General features: G+C 43.9%; 2 protein-coding genes across 2 annotated transcripts; both read right to left on the reverse strand.

Annotated features, from left to right (window-relative positions):
* Positions 1-1,463: 1,463 nt before the first annotated feature.
* Positions 1,464-2,138, reverse strand: LOC6501985 (cofilin/actin-depolymerizing factor homolog). The gene has a single exon (XM_001966780.4). It carries the CDS (start codon positions 1,984-1,986, stop codon positions 1,540-1,542), a length of 447 nt encoding a protein of 148 aa, XP_001966816.1. The 5' UTR covers positions 1,987-2,138; the 3' UTR covers positions 1,464-1,539.
* Positions 2,139-10,025: 7,887 nt separating this feature from the next.
* On the reverse strand, positions 10,026-11,131 carry LOC6501984. The gene has a single exon (XM_001966779.4). It carries the CDS (start codon positions 11,018-11,020, stop codon positions 10,133-10,135), a length of 888 nt encoding a protein of 295 aa, XP_001966815.2. The 5' UTR covers positions 11,021-11,131; the 3' UTR covers positions 10,026-10,132.
* Between the last annotated feature and the right edge of the window lie 3,380 nt (positions 11,132-14,511).

The raw sequence follows: 14,511 nt of genomic DNA on the forward strand, positions 1-14,511 counted from the left end.
TTATGCAGTTTATTATATTTAATAATTTTTAAAGGGCACCCCAGAGAGGCATAATTTTGTTTGTTGGTTTGTGAGATCCTTGTCATTGTCCTTCCGTCTGCTGGTGATTCCCTTTCTTGCTGCAGCTCCTGCCAGTAGTCCTCTTCCTGGCCGAGTCCTTGTCTGGCAAATCTCAAGGGATATCAGTTACGTGTCCTTGTCCTTGTTCTCACTCTATTCCCTTTTCCATTCCAGACGTATGACGAATAATTCCTTTTTGTTGATTTTTTCTTACAGCCAATAAAATATAGTTTTAGTGGATAAACTAATCCTTGGACCATGTCTCCTAGGTTGGGGAAGAAGAAATCATTTTCAAGACTTTCCATACCAATTGAATATCGCAGGGCTTTTGAAGTTGTGTGGCAACAATTGTGGCAACAGAGACGCTCCTTCATGGTGACGTGCTCCTCCGCAATTTGATTAATTTCCGACTTTTTTGCCAAATGATATGGAAAACCTCCCCACCCTCATGGATTCTGTCGGCGTTTTCAACTTGCCTGTGATTTATGAGTGAGATAAAAAGAAGTCCTTTCTGAGCGCCGAGCACAAAACTTTTCCCTTGCCAAAGATTGAACTAGGACAGGAAAGTATTTTTAGCCAGGCCAAGATAATGACACCAACAGCAAAAAATAATACAATATATATAGGAAGTTGGAGGAGCGTTTGAGGGCTTGGAGAGGCACAAACAAATGACTCGTGGCAAGTGGCAAGTGGCATCCATATGCCAAATGGGCTCATTAGAGAATGCCGGCGAAATCAAATTAAATCATGGCCCGTGGCAACGGAAAACGAGACGTCCTGCAAGGACACCGAACAAATCACACACAGCAAAAGGCAATTTAAACCACCACCGGACCATTGGGGTCAAAGAGGACCTCTTTTTAGTGCCCCAAAGGTCATTCACTCGCTTTTAAATGTGTTAGCATAAAATATATTTTATTTAATGCTGTGAGTTGCCTTAATGATATGCTACTTTATTCAAATTTTCATATTTTCATAAGAGTATTTGGGATTTCGTGATTTGCATATGGGAAGTTGGGGTTTGCGGACTCACAGATTTCCTTTTTAAGCGAAAAGTTATCATTCTTTTAATCCAGAATATGCTAAAAACTGATGCAAAGTTCTTTCAATTTCATTAAACAATGTCCTTGGGGAGGATTTAGGGTACATATGTACATATTTAGGTCACATCATTTACATTCTTAATGTTTAAAAAGTAGTAGGGAGGGATTACTTTCTTTACTTAAAATTTAATTGATTCATGAATTGAGTAAAGCTAGTACAATTACTTTGGAATAATGGCAGTTGATGTTTTTGCTTACAATTATTTCAAAAAAATTATCTTTATAGCCGCAACAAGGACAGAAGGACAGAGGATGTTTTTCAAATCCAATGAGGCATTATAAGGAAAGAAAACATAATAGTAAAATATAAATTACAAACTTTTAATTTTCGTTAACAAATGAGTGAAGTATGTTGCTCCTTGATCCATTTGACCCTTTAATCCCTGTCCAGGGAGCGCAGCTGCTCCTCTACAGCATCTCGGCAGGCCTCGTCCAGTTCGGTGGCCTGGATGCACTTCTGAACACCAACGAAGTCCCTCTTGAGGACGGCGAAGGAGCTGGAGTAGAGCATCTTGTCCTTGATGCGAGCCTGCGAAGGACACCACAGCATCAGGAAGAGCTTTTCCTTGAGGCAGGTGGACGAGGTACCCTGGCACTGGTGATGATACGCATAATCGTAGACGGCGAACCGGCATTGATTTTGACCAGGGCGTAGCAAATCGGCCAGGAAGTCCTCGTAGCCTGCCTCCCGCACCCCCAAGCACTCCACCCTGATCTGGCGCTCGTCCTCAATGGAGAGGATAGCGTAACGGTGCTGCTTCAGCTTCCGGATCTGCTCGAACACGTGCCGACACTCGCGGGTCAGGTCTATACCGGAGGCCATGGCTTCTCAGGAGTAAAGGACTAAAGCTCTCGGTCTCTGCACGGACAGGTGTTTTCTAAAAATACTAATAGAAATTTTGATTGCTCTGAAGCTGCCGCAAAATAAAAGCCGAGAATGTCGCAGTCAAAGCCAACTGGGCGATACACAGGAAGAAAAAACCTACTATAATTAGAGTTTTGCTTAGATTTTATGTGAATTTCTAAATGATGATAAGTTATATGAATTTTGTGACTAATAGAAATAAGTGCATTGGTATTTAAGATTTAATAATATATCTTTACAACATTTTTCTTTAAAAAGAAGGCTTTAAGAGCCAGAATCTAGAGCGAAAAAGTTTTAAGCCTTTATTTCTAGTCACTAGCAAACTTTTAAAGACCCACATAAAAATTTGCAAAAATTTCATTAAAAACTGTGCTTTAAAGTCTCCTAAAAACTCCATCAATTTATAGTATATGCCATAAACTCAAAAGGAAAAAAAAGCACAAATTTTGAACTAATAACTTTGAAAATCCCACCTTTATTCCATCAGCTTTATTACTTTTCTGTCAATTTTAATTTTGCACTGTTTTTTAATAACAAAAATATGCAAACTGCTGGAACATCACAACAAAAATAATATAAATTTATTGTTTTACGATTTTATCAATAACCCGACATTTTACTATTTTGGGTTTTATGATTTTTGCGAGCTCAGCTCCGAATGGGAACTTTTGCAAATTTTTTATGCGCCATGCCTTTAGGCTCATGAATATTTATGGCTTTAAGTTTCAGTTGAAAGCCACAGATGCGACTGCAAAGTGCTTACCACCTAATCAAATAGAGATAAATTTCAGGGCTTTCTGTAGTCCTGCCATTTGTTCTGCCGGAGCAGATGTGGTGTCCAATGCATGTTTGTGAATGCAAAACGGCTTAATGCCTTTTGTGGTCCATTGCAATGGGGAGGGTTGTCCTCCCACCTCCTTCACTTTTGTGGCTAATTCAATGCAACATTTTTAGTCAGGAAGCTGGAATGAAGCGGGAGGGCGCTGACGAGGGGCGCTCGGGTGACGAGCACAAGGATCTGGGCAGGACATTGTTTTTTCATTAAACTCAACAGTTTGCAGTTTTGCGCATGTGTGTGCCTGGCAAGTTGTTGCGACATTTCGACTGACAGGACAACAAGGCACATGAAACAGACCCCCACACAAGGGAACATGCAAACACCCACGTACACCCACGCCCAAGTGCATCCTGAATGAGTATTAATTGTTTAATGGCCTCCTGTTGGTTAAGGCACGAGTTTAGCAAATACATAGGCAGACTGTTTAATACTAGGTACTTCTCTCATATCCTTTTTCATGGAAGGATACTTATTTTACATTAAGTTTAAAAGATTCCTAAAAGGCTTTAAGGCTTTGGGTAAAATTTCGATAGATTTTCTTCATGTTTTCATGAATGTGTTCATGAATGAAGGAAACAGCTGTGGGGAGCTTTGTGGCCCAAGGAAGGGTATAACTTGTCTCTGAGCGATCAGATCCTTACGTGGAATACCTTAAAACAACCGGAAAAGTGTTCTCCATCATTCTCCATCACAATCTCCTAACCGAAATTTCGATAGATTTTCTTCATGTTTTCTGAAGGGACCCCTTTTGAAATGGAGAAAACGGCTATGTGGAAAGCTTGTGTCCTGAATATACAATTTATTGTTATTTCCTATATTTAAGGAACCTGAAATTTAAAGAAAATAATTCATTTAAGACACTGATTGAGGCTTTTTCAAGGCAAAATAAAGAAAATGTTGTATAATTTATTTATGGTCGCTTTTATGCTTTTCTAGGTCGTTACTTGTTTTAAAACAGGCATTGAGTGGCGGCACTCATCGACTTGTTTGCAATTGTACACATTATGTCTGAAAATGTCACAGGACTCGTCGGTTTGAGATCTGGAGTGCCGTGTTTGCCTTGCACTTCATTTCCTAATTAATCTGTGGCAGAGGCATTCACAACTTGGAGTGCCTTCCGCCGAAGAAATGGTGGCATCCATCTCAAGTGGATGCCGGCAATTTCCCAGTATCCTACACTCACCATGGGCCGCAGTTGAAGACTCCTTTTATGTTTTAAACTTTCATAAAATCCGTTCCATAATATTTAGGGCCTAGTATTCGCGATTTCCTTCCGGAATATAATGTCTGAAAATTATTGCCTGCAAAACTAGCTTTTCATCCCATCGTGCATCAGTAAATACTTGTGGGCGCCAACTTCCGGTAACAACACCTCCAAGAGGAAAATCCTCAAAACCGAATCTGTTCTAGGCTTTTTTAAATTCAATGCGCTCATGCATATTTAAGTACTATGTACAGAGATATATACATATTTATAAGATTTTTTAAATTTTTTTTGGCTTGTAATCAACATGTATGGCTTATACTTTTATGCCGCTAAAAGCCGCAGTAGTACAGAACAAATCCCGGGGGAGCCTGGGGCTGTAAATTAAATACAAAATAACGTAAAATACACTCGAGGCAGCCACAAAGCCCGAGTATATGGTAGTGGTACTGGCACTGCGGCAACCTAGAACAACAACCAGGGAAACCCCCCCAAAAAAAAGGGCCCTAAGGCAACACCCCTCCCCGAAGAAAAGGACGAAAAGAAAAGGAAACACCCAGACCCTCCTACCGACCTTGTTGGGAACTGAAAAAGCCGCCCGGCGGCCATTGTTTGGCGAAGATTTCGTTTTTATTACGCGTAAATGAAAGACATTTGTCGTTGAATGTCGCTTAGAATGCAGGAAGGAAGGGGCCTCCCACTATAGCACCCACTAAGCGACCCTCTAGACGACCCACTAGCCGCCCCCTTGGCCCGAAACACTTTGCATAGGCCGCGTGCTAAACGAAAACGATAAAAATCGCTTTATGGCTCCACCTGACCTTCATCCTCCGGAAAGTTGACCAAAAATGCGAATGATTAACAAGCCATCGAATAAGGTAAAGTTCATTCAGAAAAACCTTTATATATATATTTTCCTTTAATTAGATTTAAATCAAGTGCCATAAAAGATTGATGACGGCGATTAACAGGCCATCAAAAATGGTGCCTGGATAAAGAGGGATGTTAGCTAGACAAGACCGGAGACCTTTAAATTAAGAGGGGCCTAATAAATTTCCAACAAGTATTATATTTAAACATGGCTTTTCTTTTAGTCTAGTTTATGAACTTCTCTCTAGTTCTTGAGCCGAGAAACCCCTTTCATAAAAACGACAGTACCATATCACTGTTTTGCCAGAAAAGTTCGGAGAACCAAAGCCTTCAATGAGGATTACTTCGATTTTTATCCACCAAGAAACTATTTTAATGGAAAGAGGAAGTTGGAAAGGAAGAGGAAAAAAGGATGTGAGAAATAGAAAGGGTCACGGAAGTGAAAACACATTTTTGATTTAATTATTCTGATGCCATTCATTCCAGGCATTCAAATACACATTCCCATTCAAACTCCCATTCAATTCTTTCATTGATTTCCACACTTTTTCTTTTTTATTTGTTAGATTGTTAGTTTGTTTGTTCTCCTGTTTGTTTGCCGGAGCCCCGAGTCTATAGTCCCCCCTGTTGCCAGCTTCGAGGAACAAAAGAAGTCCAAGTGCACGTGCCACAACTGGGCCTACAGTTTTCTGCTGGTGCTTTCGATTTCTACGAAACCAATTAGTATGTGTTTCCAGCAACATGCTGCCACTTTAAGAGGCCATTGTCCTCCGCCAAACAAAACAATGCCGCGCACAGAGCCTTGAATTCTTGTACTCGCATAAAGTTCAGCAATTTACCACCTTACCGGGGACCGGCGCAAGGTAACCCCTTTAAATTGCTGGAAAGCCAAGCCATCGGCATCAGGTGCATTATCCTGGTCGTGAAAGGTAAAAACAAGTCAATGGAGGAGACTGCCGAGAGGAAGTGCCCGGCCATCATCTGCACCGAGAATCTACTGCTTAAGCCACTAGTTGTGGCTCCGGGGTTGTGTGTTTAATGTTCCCTATAGATCCGAGGACAGGGGTATATAGTTGGCAAACATTTGGAATTGATCGGGTATCTATATATTGCCGGTATGAGTGCTGGGCTTGACTTTATGTAGTTGGGTATGATACTGGGTTTTTGTAAGTTCTTTTACAAAAATTCAAGTGACTTCCCTTAGTAGTTCTTCCAAGCCCGCTAAAGAAAATTTTTCAAGCCTTTCTTCATTGGCAAGTACCGGGTATCTGTTGTCGGGACTGCTTACTCGACACTCTCCAAAGTGGGACAGCGGCATCGTTACTTACCTGTCGACACTTAGCAGCACTCCTGCGGCGAGCCTGTGACCTTCTCCGGATCCTGCCGCCCGTTGGCGTGGAAAAACAGCCCGCAGCCAAGTCAAGTCGGAAGACTTGACAGAAACGAAAACAATAACCTGGTCTTTTGGGGGCGGAGAGGGGCTGGTGCCGGGTGGCGGATGGCGGATGGCGGGGCGGCGGTGGAGGAGGTCACGGGTCGATGGCTAACAGGATACCAGGTCAAAGTGACTCTGCGCCATGTTAATGTGCGTGCATATATCGCTCCCACATTCTATTCCATTCTATTTTCTATTCCACAACAAAGGAAAGAAGCCAAAACAAGGAAAGCCATTAGGAACATCAAAGTTCATTTTTGGAATGGCTCTGGAGCCGTAAATTACCCGCAAATGGGTGCATTTAAAGTCGAGAATATTCTCCGGCATCCCGCAGGATTATCCTTTGTGCGGTTACTTCCGCCTGGAGGGCCGGGAGGTGCAGAATGGGGACGTGGGTTTCCGATTCCGCGTCCGCGGTGTCGTGGCAAATCCTCTCAAGGTTGTCTCTTCAACTGATGCACGGGAAATGAGAAGCGGCAATTAGCAAATGACAGCCGACGACGGCAGACGGATTTGGAATCGACTGGAGGCGCCGCAACTCAAAAAACCATGCTTGATTGGATGACTGGCTCGATTGATCTGTGGTTTGACACTGAAGGCAAGAGTCCCAGAGCTCCTAAAGGATGTACAATTTATTCCCCCCTTTGAATAACTGAATTTAAGCTCAATCATTTCTCTTTTGAAATAAATGTATTTCTCCAATTTTAAATTTCTTTTAATGCCATTTGCAGTCTGTTATAGTTCTCCAATGGGTCATCGATTCAAAGAAATAAGGGGCGTTTGAGCAATTCCTTTTTGAAATAGTTTGTGTTTCAGTTTCAGCATTGATTTCCATTCCAGAAAAGGACGTGGTGGCTCCTGCCCCTGTTCCTGCTCATTTGCCACACAAATGGCCAGAGTTTGAAATATTTGCACCAACTATTTTTGGCCAAAAGCAGAGAGAGCCCTTTTACGCAAGAACTTTTCGACCAGTGACACTCCAAAAGTCCCTGAGTCCAGTGACCACACCAAGCCCCCAATCCCCCCCTACATATGCCTTGTGGCGGTATGGACACGATCCCAATTGAATCCCAATCCGATTTCGCTTCCGACGAGTCCACGCTCTTTGACAGTCGTCCATGCAAATTACTTTCCAGTAGCAACCTCCCATAATTGGCATTCCTTACGGACGATTGCTTACCTGCTGCCCTGGACGCCTGGAGTCCTAGAGTCGTGGAGTCGTGGAGTCGTGGAGTCGTGTAGTCCTCGTTTTCATCCTCGCCATTGCACCTGCATCTCCGCTTGATTACATTTTCGGCCACTTAATGCAGCCGGAGCCTGGAGGCGAGCAAAAGCAGGGAACGCAGAGTCCTGTATTGGTTTCCATGCCGATTCCCCGTAATTTGTCTGCCGCGTAATCCGATTAATGGGAATTGCGGCGCATTAACACGACATCGGGTGATTAACGCGCATCCGTGCACCGTGTCCTTGATAAGGGGGGAATTCAATCAGATCTCTCAAAAATACGCCTCTATCTGTTTTAATTTATACTTCCACTAAATGGGATTTAAGACAGAGATTAAATACACCATGAAATGTAGTAATACAGCTGGGTGAAGTCCATATTAATAAAGTTATTTTATTTAGCTACGAGATAGTGGTGCCCCTCGCTGGTGCCCCTCGTTTGTCCAGCTCTCAGTTAATGGAGGATTCGGTTTGTCAACACCACGCCATACTCCGTGTCCTCCCCGGCTCTGGCTCTGATTCGGTCTCCACTTCCTGAGATGCTAATCAAAATGTAACTGCTCTTGGGCAATTAAAGTCGCAACATGACACGAGACAGGAGGCAGCCGGCAGGACTCAGTTGCGCCTTCCATTTGTATTCATGGCACAGAGACACACACACAGATGCCACACACACGGCTTTGGCATACCCACTAATACTTAATCATCCGGAGAGCACTGTATGCGGTACTGTGAACGGTGTCCTGGATCCTGCCGCTCCTTGCCGCCGTTTTGTGGGGTGGCTGCTTTTGGCGAACCTCGCGAACTGCCAACTTTTTCTGAAATGCAAATGAATGACATGGCGATGACACGGCAAGTTTAGTGACTGCTCCGGCCGCAGACTACAACTATACGGGAATTTCTATATGTAGATATTCAAGATATATGTATAGCCTCATTTACATAAGGAACTGTACGTTCATGGAGTGTGTTTGGGGCGCGGAAGCCTCCCTCCCACACAGAAAAGTCCTCAAATAACTGCGACAGTTGCTCAGTTTTGCATCCATTGACATTCCGAAACAAAAGGGTCCGTTGTGTGGACTGTGTAATACCCGGTACTTGGGCCCAACTAGTCTCTAAGCTTGCCACTCCAGCATTAGCATCCTTTCAATTAAATCCTTCAGCATTCCAGACTAAATAATAGTAATAGTACTAGGGGCATAAAATACCTCTCCAGTTACATCGCGGAGGCATAAACCGACAGAATATAGAATGTTGAATTATACAGCATACTAGGAAGGTAAGATAAACTTTTAGGAAATACTTAATTTCCCAATTAAATTAATACCTAATCTTTGCTGGGGAAGTTCTTAGAAAAATCAAACAGGACCTCCCCACGATCTATGTGCCTGTGGCAAACCGACATTCGATTGTAGTATACCTTTCTGCCCCTTGAGTATCGCCTGGAATATAGCCAGAGCGAATAGTTGATACCCTCAAAGGACCTGCCTTCTTCGATCCACTGACAGTCGGGCATGGAGTAGCAAGAGTCCCCTTCTAGGACCCTGGCGGAAATAATAAAATGCAAAAATATTATTTTTTAATTAAGTCATAATAGCAATGTCTGTTAGGGACCAAGGGAAAAGGCCGAAGGAGTGGGATGCGGACAGGCTAATCGGCAAAGGAGGCGGCTGGCGTCGCCCTGCCGAATGTCGGATGAATGCCTGGTGAATGCTAATGACCCGGGCAGGATGATGATGATGTCCTTGGAGGCGGGGCAGCATGATGTCTCTTCATATGCGGACGTGCTCACAGTTTTCGGCAAAACGCGCACGCAGTTTGCATATTTTCACATAATTTTGCACTCCTTCAAGGACGATGGCAAGTCAGGATGTAAAAGGAAATGGTCAAAGGAAATTGCAGGAGCGGAAAGCCGGTCCTCACTGGCCGTAATCTAAACAGTAATTACTTGTATCAAAAACTGCGCAGGGCAGGCGGACAGGCCAGGAAATTTGAGGTCAGAGTCCTTTTCGGCAAGGATATTCGTTACTAATTTAATCAATCTATTAATCAAAAGGGGGAAAACGCTTACTGGCTTACAGGGTTTATTGGAGGAAATTAAATTTAATTTTCCCGCTAATGAGAAACGCTTGCCAGAGGAGGCGGAAGTCCTTCGGTGGCGTGGCCAAACGCGGCCCCTCCTACCCATCCTCCTCGCCCCTTAGCACGTGTGAGTGTGTGTAATTTCTGAAAGTAATTTCGTAATTTGTTTTGGCAGCCAGAAAGTAATTTTCTGTCGGTGGTTTTTGGATTTGCGGCAAGAGTTCTTGGTTAACGTCGGGACTTTTTATTATATCCTTATGGCAAATATTCATATATCATGGCCGCGCACACACACATCCTGGCCGAGGCTGGTTGGCTGGGAATTAATCAAACTTCAAACGAGCTAGGGTCTAAGCACTAGGGTCTGGGGGAGCCCTAGCGAGAATACGTTCGAGAACAATTTAATGGCTTTTAGCTACAGATGGCGGTGTGTTTGGCTTAAGAGTATCCTTTAAAATATATCCTTTTCGCCTGCGGGCGAGCCAGCCAGTGGGGACTGCCCGTTCCGCAAGGATCGCTGCTGGTTCCTCACCTCCCAGTGCAAAGTGTAGAGCTCGTCGTCCTCGGACTCCGCCTCCCGGTTTTGCTCCAGTTTCTGTCTTGTCCGCATCTTGTCCGCGGACAGCTTGGTCTTGGACACGGACTCGCCCGGCCGAGCTTGCAGGGTTGGCGGCACATCGGATATTTCCAGACTGGACGACCCGGAACTGGGCTCCGAAATCCTGCCCCCTATGGCGCTTCTCCGCATCCGGTTAAGCTGGAGGCGTGGGAAGGCCATGTGCAGGGGAACTGGAAGTTGCCGCGACTCCTCCATCCGCTCCCTGACCATACCGGCGATACTGGGAATGGCACTAGGTGTAACGCCCACCGAGGGTCTGGACCAGCGGAAGACGGAAATCTCTGAGTCGGAGCTCTTGGAGGACTTCGTCTCGCTTTGCCCGGTGTCGTCGCCCCTCGAAGTGGGCACTGTGTCCAGGAAAGCGAAACGGTCCACGTAGTAGGGCTTCTCCGGTGCCTTACCAATTCCGGGCGTCATCTGGTACTCGATCATCTGCAGCTTGTAGACATTCAACTGATGCCGCATGCTGTGCACCCGGCTCCGGACAAAGGCGGCCGTCAAGTGGCTTCCCAGCTCCTTGGCTATCTTCTCCCAGGCCCCGCGCTTAAGCTCCACGTCCTCGTGCTCCGGCAGCGAGGTGTTCCACAGGCAGGACTGTCCTCCGTACAGGTCGACCAAGCGCAGATTGAACTCCTCGTCCTGACTGGAGGGCAGTGAGGTCGCCGCCGTCGCCTTTGCTGATTCTCGACGTTGTCGCTCCTGGCGACGTGCCTCCATCATTTTGGAGGAGTTTTCCAATTGTAAGGGAAAGCGATGAAAAAATATACGGTGGACATCAGACAGATGTCGAATAATTCAGAGCCAACTGAATCAGTAAGTGGGGCTTACTAAAATTCTGGAAATAACTAAAACTAATCCTAAAAATGTAGAAAGCGATCTACTCTTTTCTGTTTCTAAAAAAGTCTAGTTTAGGAGTTAATTTTGCGAGAAACAAAGTTTCTGAAAACATGAATGCACCAGAAGCATTCAAAGCTTTAGGAAAAACAATGTTCTTCCAGATAGTTGTCCAAATTAAATTAAAGAAAATCCCTTCTCCGACAGAAATATGTATATATTTTGATTCAACTTGAAAGAAGTTTCTAGTTACTTGGGTGTTCGCATTTTCTATTTTTTGGGCACTTTTCGGTTGCGGAAAGGAAAAGAAGTCTTTGAGTCTTTGCTCGGGGTTACAGCCGGTTGCAAAGTGCAAATTGCCTGGCAAGAAGCCCCTGAGACAGGAGACAACAGGACAAGGGACAGGGGACAGGAGACAAGAGACAGGAGTGCAGGCGAGCAGGAGAAGGACCCGGAGGAGAGTCCTTGCTAGATGGCCGTGATGGAAAAAAGAAAAGTAAGCATGCCAGCTATGCCATCACTCACATGCTCTAGTGCATCCGCATAATGCGGAAGGACGAACGGAAGGAGCGGAAGCCGTCGGAGGAAGGAAGGAAGGATGCAGGGATAAAGGGATCGGTGGCTCAAAGGCATCAGAATGTGGCAGCCACATAGTTGCCAGCCCCTGTTTCCGACAGCCAACGACCTGCCACAGAAGGTAACAACTTAAAGGAAACGCCAAAGGACAAAAGGACACCAGTATACCACAAAGCCTGGCAATAACCTTCAGTCGTTTCTAAGCCAGATTTCACTTTCATTCAATTGGTTTTAAATGCCGGCTTGTCGCACCTTCGAACACTTTGAAATTATGCTAGCTTCCGTTTAGTCAAAAGTCAAACCAGGCTCTACCCCAGAGACTAGACAGAATTAAATGACTAGATTGTATGACTTTCCCAACAATTTGATTCCATCGTACAGGTCGATGATCTGTTATAAACATTTATACTTTATAGAGAAGAAATCGCATTAGCGAACAGAAAATATACCCTTTTAATTTCAAAATACCGGGTCTGACACTTGCCGGCAAATTAAGGCTTGAAGCCCAGTATTAGTTGGCCGGAGCATTTGATTTGATCGCCTCCATAGTGTAGCAGGACCTCCGCTAATTGCCCGCCAGTTGATTGGGAAATTTTTGGAAATGTTTTTCCAAAATTAATGCCAATACGCGGCAAGCCTCGGATTGGACGGGATTACTGGGGACAGCTTAGCTTACTAACCCTATCAAGTAGCCCAGAGTGTGATTAATGTGGATTTTCCAGGAATCCCACCCACCAGGATCTCCTCAAGGCTCCACAGTTAATTATAATACGCACTTAATGCGACTTTTGTTTCTGCGGTTCCTGCTTTTCTCAAGCGGCTTACTTTTCTCCCACTCCCTCCAAAATATCCAGCCTGGTGCATTGCGACTTTTAAGCGCTTTAAATCATTTAATTTAATTGATTGAACAATGCGTTTACATGGGCCATTGAAGCCGATTGCATTAAGGAGATTTCAAATTTGTGTCCTTAATGAATTCAAGAAAAGAGCGGCGAGGAGCGGGCCACATAATTCATTGTATTGATTGCCCATTCAACGCTAATTAAGTTATTGTCCCTTTGATTAAATATTAGCACGTTGTTTTCAATTTGACCTCCCTGGGAGTTTTATACTTGTAAGTGGGTTGTTTGAGCTGAGAGTTCTGTGTGTGTGTTTTGTTTACTTAAGTACCGATACTTCCTTGTAATCCTTCCAAGTATATTTCTGCCTAACCTTATATTTATGATAGTTCTCCGTATCCGTATTGTTAATCTGTCTATCTTGTTTTGGAGGCATTTCCCTATTCTGTTTGTTATTCAATAATCAAGGCAATGCAAAATAACAAGCCTGTTGCGGAAAGTTTCGAGAACCAAATGCCTTTGGAGACAGATGATAGACAATGGATAGAAGTTTAAAGGACATTCCCAGATCTGGGCAATTCCAGGAATGCAACAAGAAAAAAACCAAGAAAAGAAATCGAATTCAAATTCCAGTTTATTTATTTTTCAACTGCCAGCACAGCATTTTTTTTATCCAAACACAGAAATTGCGCAATTCCAGGCTGTTTTTTGTTATTTTTTGGGCATAACCTTTGATAGAAGCGTTTATTTTTTGCGATATTGTATTTTTGGCGCGTTTTCGGCTACAAGTTTTCATAATAATTTGACCGTCAGGTTGCGCCTACTGGCTGCTGGCCAGCTCCCGCCATCCCGGCACTGTCCATCTAACCGAGAAACTTCCGAATAGACAAACGAAAATTTAATAAAGTCCGCCCCGGGCAACACCCCAGTCCGGTAATTGAGTTTTGATGGTCGAATGTCATAGGCCCGGCCCTCGTCCACGGCCACATCTGTTGCCAACATGTAAATAAGGATCTCTGCAAAGGCACTGAGGGAAATTCGGCTATTCGAGAGGATGTTGTTTTAAAAATAATGGTTTATACCGGAAGTGCATGCTAACTTGCTTTTAAGGGATAACTTATTTTTATTGCTTAGCATACATAATAAATATACCATAAAGGCTTAGCATAGTTTCTTTTTCTAATTATTCAGTCATTAATAATAAATTAAGATAACCATTTGATTAATTGTCATAGTGACATAGTGATACGAAAATGTGTACAATGTACATGGTATTGCTCAACAGGGCGTATGAGTAATACGGCTTTGAAATATTACTCATACGCAGTGTTGTTCAGCTCTGATTTGGTTTGTTCATTGTTTCCTATTTCTTTAAAATTCTTAATGATTTCAGTTAAAGCTACCTCTTATGAATTAATATGATTTCCAGAAAGTTGATATGAGCTTTTGTTTAATGAACCCGGCGTTAGTACATATTTAGGAACCTAACAGGTATTTTTAAGAAACTATGTTTTAAAGAACCATTTCTCAAATTTAAGGCTTAAATTTAAGGCCTAGTATATTTTCTTCTGGTGCACAAATTCCCACACAGGCAGTCGGCTAACGACATCCATTTGTCGCCATCGGCCGGCAATATTCGAGTCATCGTGGGGGTTCTTTGTCGCTGTGACAACCCCTCGAAAATGAAGGACGCAGGCTGCCAGGATACGCCGGGGCACGGCACGATGCCGCCGAGGACTCAAGGAGATGCGGAATAGAAATGGAAGACGTATGTATTTCATGGGGAACTATATTTACCGACAGCGAATTCCCTCCAGAATCGGATGCACTCTTCCAAGAATAGGTCCATTGGGATTCCAGCAGAAAGTCGGCACGAAATTAAGCGATTGTGGGCGGTTTCTGCGTGGTTAGATTGTGGGTGGGTGGGTGAGTGGTGACCTTGCAATCAATGGCCACAAATAT

The sequence above is a fragment of the Drosophila ananassae genome, chromosome XR (genome assembly GCF_017639315.1).
Source record: "Drosophila ananassae strain 14024-0371.13 chromosome XR, ASM1763931v2, whole genome shotgun sequence".
Classification (NCBI taxonomy): Eukaryota; Metazoa; Arthropoda; class Insecta; order Diptera; family Drosophilidae; genus Drosophila; species Drosophila ananassae.